At 44.6% G+C, this 7,143-nt stretch overlaps 1 protein-coding gene across 1 annotated transcript in view; it reads right to left on the reverse strand.

Annotated features, from left to right (window-relative positions):
• Positions 1–5,446, reverse strand: part of LOC123079103 (GTP-binding protein At2g22870) — an 8,937-nt gene extending 3,491 nt beyond the window's left edge. The window contains exons 1-3 of the mRNA XM_044501776.1: positions 4,812–5,446; positions 3,969–4,038; positions 2,964–3,126 (exon numbers count right to left, since the gene is read on the reverse strand). Of these exons, the coding sequence (XP_044357711.1) occupies positions 2,964–3,126; positions 3,969–4,038; positions 4,812–5,349 (771 nt within the window). The 5' untranslated portion in view covers positions 5,350–5,446. The remainder of the gene's footprint in view (positions 1–2,963; positions 3,127–3,968; positions 4,039–4,811) is intronic.
• Positions 5,447–7,143: the final 1,697 nt, after the last annotated feature.

Here is a 7,143-nt window from a genome sequence, read left to right on the forward strand (position 1 = left end):
CGCCCCGGATCCGCCGAGCCGCCCCTGGGTCGCCGCCGCCCCGGATCGACCGCCGCCAAGTCGCCGCCCGCCCCGGATTCACCGAGTCGCCCCCGGTCGCCGCCGCCCCGGATCGACCGCCGCCAAGTCGCCGCCCGCCCCGGATTCACCGAGTCGCCCCCGGTCGCCGCCTTTTCTTCCCATTGTAGCTCGACCGCCGGTGAAATTTCGTTGATGCGAGCTCGAATACGGTTTTTGTAGATGGATTTGAGCCCTTGTGAGCAATTTTTGCTCGAGGATTCATCCTCGTTCGACGACTCGGACGTGGAATCGATGCTCGAGCGCCATCGGCAGCAGATGGTGGTAGCGGTCCTAGCCGTGAAGGAGGTTGAGGAACGAAACCACAAGAGGCGAGGAGGATCGACCGTCGGCCCTCTTTGCATCCCTTGCAACCGCCATCTCGGGAAAATGTTGATGCAAGACTACTTTGCGAACAATCCTACCTATCCGCCGCACCTCTTCCGGAGAAGGTATCGAATGCGCCGATCCCTCTTCGTAAAAATTGTGCAAGCTTGCGAGGCCAATTCTCGGTTTTTTACTCAAAGGAGAAACGCCGCGGGCTTGTTGGGTTTTAGCGCACGCAAAAAATCTCCACAGCTATGCGTGTGTCTGCATATGGCATTCCGGCGAGTATCTTCGCATTGGCGAAGATACTACTATTGAGTCAGTGCGTCGGTTCGCCAAAGTGATCATCCGTGTCTTTGGTCTTGTCTATCTTCGTGCACCCAACGAGGAAGACACAAAAAAGTTGATGGCAGCAAATGAGAAGCGAGGTTGGCCCGGCATGCTAGGAAGCGTTGATTGCATGAATTGGACTTGGAAAAACTGCCCGAAGGCATGGCACGGACAGTATTGTGGCAAGTCTCGTGATGCAACAACTGTGCTAGAGGCCATAGCATCCGAGGATTTGTGGATTTGGCATTGTTTTTTTGGTATGCCGGGTACTCTAAATGATATCAATGTGTTGCAACGGTCTCATTTGTTTGCTAGACTTGCTAGTGGTGATGCTCTTGCTTGCAACTTCACGGTGGATGGGCATGAGTACACAAAGGGGTACTATCTTGCAGATGGTATTTACCCTTCTTGGTGTACATTTGTCAAGAGCATCAAAAAGCCCAAAACTAGGAAGCATATTGAATTTGCAGAGGTACAAGAGGCTGCCCGAAAAGATATTGAAAGAGCCTTCGGGGTTTTGCAATCTAGATTTGCCATTGTTCAAGAGCCTTCGGGGTTTTGCAATCTAGATTTGCCATTGTTCGTGGTCCTGCTCGTTTTTGGGACAAGCAAACCATGAGCAACATCATGACATGTTGTGTGATTCTTCACAACATGACCATCGAAGATGAGAGGGACATGAACTTGGAGTTCTTCTACGACAATGTCGGTAGCTGTGTGAAGCCAGCTAGAGACCTGACCGCATACAAGCATTCCTTCAGACATACCGGCATTGAAGATGCAAACACCCACCATCAGCTTCAGGAGGATCTCATTGAGCACCATTGGCAAAGGCATGGCCAAAGGCATTGGGCAGCATTGGCAAAGGCACCGGCCAATTTTACATTCATTTCATTTAATTCATGTGTGTGTGATCGGTATCATTGTTGTATTCGGGACAATTGTTGTATTGAATTATTAGTTTTATTTGGTGATTTGAATAATTATTGTAATTTGGATTCATAATATTCACATTTTATGTTATTTGAATTCATAATTCTGTGTAATATGTGAGATATGTGTCAAATTCAGAAAAAAAAACACGCATTTTGCGGGCTTGCACGGGCTGCGGCCGAACAGACCCCGCATAGTGGAACTGTAGAAGAGAATATTTTTCCGCGAATTGTAAACGCGCGATAAGGGTCCGTGATATAAGGGGTCCGCTAGAGATGCTCTAAGATCCCCATTTACCTGAAGATCAGGGTTTACGGTTGTATGTTTTCCCTTTCAGATGTGGTTTCAATCCGACTATGTGCATATGTGCGGCCCCACATGACAGGACGTCTACGTAAAGCTCCTCCTTTAGTGCAAGAGGAAAAAGCTAGACAGGGACCACCCCTCCCCTCGTACGTCATGATAAGGGGTGCCCCTCATTATCTCTTCTGAGCTACCTATCTGAACTCTCTAATCCTCCATGTGAACCATGCTACTTGCATTTGTTTTCATTCCAATCCCTATACTCTACTCCTTGGATGTCTTCACATCCACCCATGGATACCAAAAAAAAATATTGCTGTCTAGTCCTTGTTGAATTTGATGTTTAATCTTTCTTACTAAGACAAATTTGTTCTTTCAGCAAATCTGTAATAAGGCCATAGTAACTCTTTTAAGAATACTTCAAACTTTGCAATTCATCAAAAATGAATAAACCATCGAGCATGCCGAACAACACTAGTGTTCTGACTGTACTTTAACTAATCTCAAGAAGCCTACTGTTATATCAGTCTCAGATGACACTGAAGAGACAGAAGCCTACTGTTTTAAATGCACAAGATTAAAATGCCTAAAATAACCCCTGATTCATGGTAGGAGTAGTAAAGATAAATAATTTTGAAACCTGATAAATCACTAATAAATTCCTAATTATTCACACTGCAAAGTTTGACATGATACATGCCTATTAGCTCAGACTAAATCTAGCACTATAGATATATCTGTTTGAGCGACAAGTAATTCCGGACAGAGGAAGTATATTATTGACTGCTAAAGTCTAACATAGCACTGTAATTTGTTTCATCAGAACAACAAAAAGAACAAACTTCATGTGTACAGTAGCACATCTTTCAATGCGGTAGGTAAATACATTGACTAATTTCCTGTAACATGATGGACTCTCATCATTGATAGTTCAATATGCAAAAGGTGTAGATAGCTAACTAGTTCAATATCTTTCAGTACGAAATTTTAGTTGTTTGGAAAGGATGGCTTACCTTATTTTGCCCAAGCCAACTAGCATAGTCAAGATCAATCTTCTTAGCAGGAATACTTGCATCAATAAGGAGAAAAACTGAGACCAAATTGTCTCTGCTGAGGAAGTAATTTCTAGTAAATTCATCCCAATCTTTACGAGCTACCTGTGGTGCTGAAGCATATCTGTTCAAATAAATGCTTTAGTTAAAGCCAGAAGATGGAGAATATTTCAAAAAACATATAAGCTCCAACTAGTTGAGTTTAATTTTCTACTGTCATGGATCCTTTCCTCGTTTGATGTATGTCCGAATAAGAAGTATATTTTGATTTTTATTAACCTACATAAAGCAGGCTCAAAGAAGACACGAGTCCAGAAAGTGTTTTTGACATATACAATATATCAGTGTGTAACTCAAATTAATAAAGATATTGATATGCACAGTAACAGTCCATACTAGATGGTGTGAACACTCTTCTAAATTCCCAAATATCAAATATATTTCGAAATGATTGGCACCAATTTGGTCAGCATAATCATGTTTATGTACAAAGTCTAAAACTGCAGGTTAAAGTACCTTGCTTTTCACCAAAAAATTAACCATGATTTAATAAAATCATTTCCTGTTACTACAGATATTACTTATGCACCATAGAACTTATTATCCACTAATGAACTATTCGTAGGTAGACAGTAACTTAAAAATAGGCATCCACAGTAGGGCATTAACTCAAAGGGGGACGATATGTTAAAAAGGGCAAGTAAATTCACAATTTGAGAATACAGTTTAGCTACTCGATTTATTTCAAGAATATCGATGTTTGCAGGTAATGTGTCAGCTTTAATTCCAATGGATCTGTAACATCGAAATTGGGCATGGAAGATTAGGAAGAGATATGTTAAGTTTGATGGCAACAAAACAGGCTTGAAGTTCGATGGTCAAACATTTTAATGCATTCGTCTGCATAGTTAAGAACTTTTTTCGGAAAATACAGAAACTGAAAGTGGGCTAAGAGCAGTAGCATACCCATAACCAGGCAAGTCAACAAGGTACCAACTGTCATTTATTTTAAAATGATTGATGCACTGGGTCTTTCCTGCAATGATAAAAACAATTAAGAAAATTAATGAAACTTGGATGGAGAGTTGATTTGATAATATGATTATTGAGGTTCTGCTGCAGTATATCGTGTAAGAGGCCAAGGAACGAACAGCTGGAATAAGGTCATGTTGAACATATTTCTAGAGAATATATTTCTGCAGCTCCATGTGCTTGCAGAAACTATTATTATTATTAAAACCAAAAGATACAGTTTGGCAAAAGGAAAATGATGTAGAACTAGACAGCACAGTTTCATGGTCTTCTGCTCTCTTGTCAGTTTGGGCAGACAAATAAGCTCTTATAAGGTAAACATCAAACATGTGGCCAACAAAACAAAACTCGAAGACGAGAGTGCCAGACCTTCTGAAAGGCCAACATTACAACAATAACCGGGCATAGCAAGATGACTATTATCATCGGTGTGCATGACCATTATAAAGAGAAAAGAACCATGTATGAAGAAAGAATAACCAGCTTTTCTATGTATGAATGGAACTGAACAGCTTGGTGTAAGATGCAGGTGCATAACGTGCAGTTTTAGAGCTGGACACTAAAACCCAGAACCAGGCCAATCCTATGAACGCATTTGTGCACTCAAATTCCAGAATAGCCCGCCTCTACCATATCCACAAGTACTCGCAAGGCTATCGAATCAACTAGGCAATCGCCTCCAAGCAAGTAGGAACGAGAGGACCTAAACCTTAAACCCCGACAGCATTACAGTTGCAGCATATAATTAGGCAACAAAAAAAGTTAAGCGCGGCCTACCAGGCTTCTTGGAGGTGAGCGCGAGGCGCTTGCGGCGAACGAGCGAGTTGAGCAGTGACGACTTGCCGACGTTGGAGCGGCCGACGAGCGCGAACTCGGGCAGCCCATCCCTGGGGCAGTCATCGGGTCGCACGCTGCTCTTTATGAAATCCGCGTTAACCACCTGCGCATCGCCCCGCGCGTACGTGCCCAGCACGATGTTGGAGCCCTTGAGGACCCGCGCGGTCACGACCTCCTCGTCCCCCGGGGTCACGCTCGCCCCCGGTGGCAGGAAGAGCCGGTCGAGGGGGAGCTTTACCTGCACCTCCTGCGGCTCCTGGGGCTCCTGGGGCTCTTCGGCGTCGAAGTGGTCGGCGGATTCTTCGGCGTCGGAGTGGTCTACGGTTTGGGGGGCCGCGAGCTGAGAGAGCGCGGCGCAGCGAGGCAGGAAGGGGCCGCGAGGAGGGAGGCGGGAGGGGCGGATGAGGAGTTTCGAGGTGGGGCTGGAGGGGAGGGAGAGGGAGAGGAGGCGAGGGAGGATGCGGTGGTAGAGGAGCATCGCCGCCGCCGGCGGTCAGGGATTTGGGTTTTGGAGGCCGCGAGAAGTGTGCGGCGTGGTTGGGGGCGCACGGAGTGGAGTGGAAAAGCTCGCAGGGATGGATTGGGTGGGGCCGGAAGGACTGCCATAAGAAAATCAGAGTAAATTCTGACATCCATTTCTATCTGTTTTGTTTCTGCGACAAAAAATTCAGGATGAAACGAGTAAAATACATCAAAATTTTCTTACAACATTGTATAAAATGAGGGATCAATCATAGTCCTTTCAATAAGTAAGATATCAAACAAACAAAGAGTAGAAGGAATCGATAAGCAGTTTTTAGCAAAATATTCTTTGCAAATGTTATAAAGTAATTGTGACAGATAATTTGATAGCAAGATAATTTGTAATCAAAGTAATAAGGTGCGGCAAGGTGACTCAATCCTCTTTATTCCAAAAGACAAGTGGGAAGTACTTTTTATGGTGATTAAAATGGTCTTGGGGACACATGAAAATTTCATGTGGTTGTTTTCGTCACGATTCATTGTCTCGCGTTCACTGCTTCGATAAGTTCTTACGTGGATGAACCGATGCAAAGTTGTTGTTTTTACTTGAACAAACAATCTACTTATGATTGCCCCCTCTCGCAAGTATCCGCAACTACGAGAAGAATTAAGATAAATCTAATATCATGAAACATATTGATCCAAATCAGCCCCTTGCAGAATAGTGTGTAATCTAGATTTAGGCTTCCATCACTCCTGCAACCCATCATTTACTTACGAACCCCACAATAACTTCCTCTAGGCCTAAACATAATATTGTGTCATGTAGTTGACGTTCACACGACATCACTAGAGGAAAAATAACACGACACATCATCGAAACATCAAACAAAAACGAACTTCACATGATTACTTATAACAAGAATTCTCCCATGTCCTTAAGAACAAACGAAACTACTCATAAATCATATTCATGTTCATGATTAGAGGAGAATAATATATGATTAACCGTGTTTAGAGGCGAGGGATGATGCGGTGGTAGAGGAGCATCGCCGCCGCCGCCGGTCAGGGATTTGGATCTTGGAGGTCGCGAGAAGTGTGCAGCGTGGTTGGGGGCACACGGGGTGGAGTGGAAAAGCTCGCAGGGATGGATTGGGTGGGACCGGAAGGGCTACCATCAGAGTAATAAAATGCATCAAAGGAGGTGTTTGTTTCAAATATTTTTGCCCATCACATGTTTATGACGTAAAGGGAAAACGTTAACCGTGTTTGGTAACTCTACACGTAAACACGTCCCTCCATAAACGAGTCCAGGGCAATTAATGATCGATACCGCCTACCCACCAGTAGAGGGTGCGGTACCGAGCCCATTACCCTCATCCTCCCCCGAGCTCCCTGTTGGCCTTCCCCTTGCCCGACCCCGTCCTCCTCGTCCGTCGCCTCCTCACCAATCGCCTTCGAGTTCGGCACCGGCGCCTCCCCGACCCCTTTCGAGCCCCCCTCCGCCTTCCTCGCAACAACCAAGCGCGTGAGATCGGGAAGGGTCGGTGGCGCTTGAGATCCTGGGCGGCTGAGGCCGATCAAGAGCAGGCTATTTTGTGGGGAGGATGGTGGCCGACAAGTAGCAGGGCCGAGCAAGAGGTGAGTGATGGTAATCAATTCCTTTTCTTGAACATGAACCAAATGAACTTGGAAAAAACTCATTACACCTCCTTAAACACTGTGATCTGATTACGTTCACATTGTCGTTACCATTTCAGTTGTCAAACACCTCCAAATCTTTTTTAAAACAAAGTGCAAACGTTTATGA

Source organism: Triticum aestivum, chromosome 3D, assembly GCF_018294505.1.
Source record: "Triticum aestivum cultivar Chinese Spring chromosome 3D, IWGSC CS RefSeq v2.1, whole genome shotgun sequence".
In the NCBI taxonomy this organism is placed as follows: domain Eukaryota; kingdom Viridiplantae; phylum Streptophyta; class Magnoliopsida; order Poales; family Poaceae; genus Triticum; species Triticum aestivum.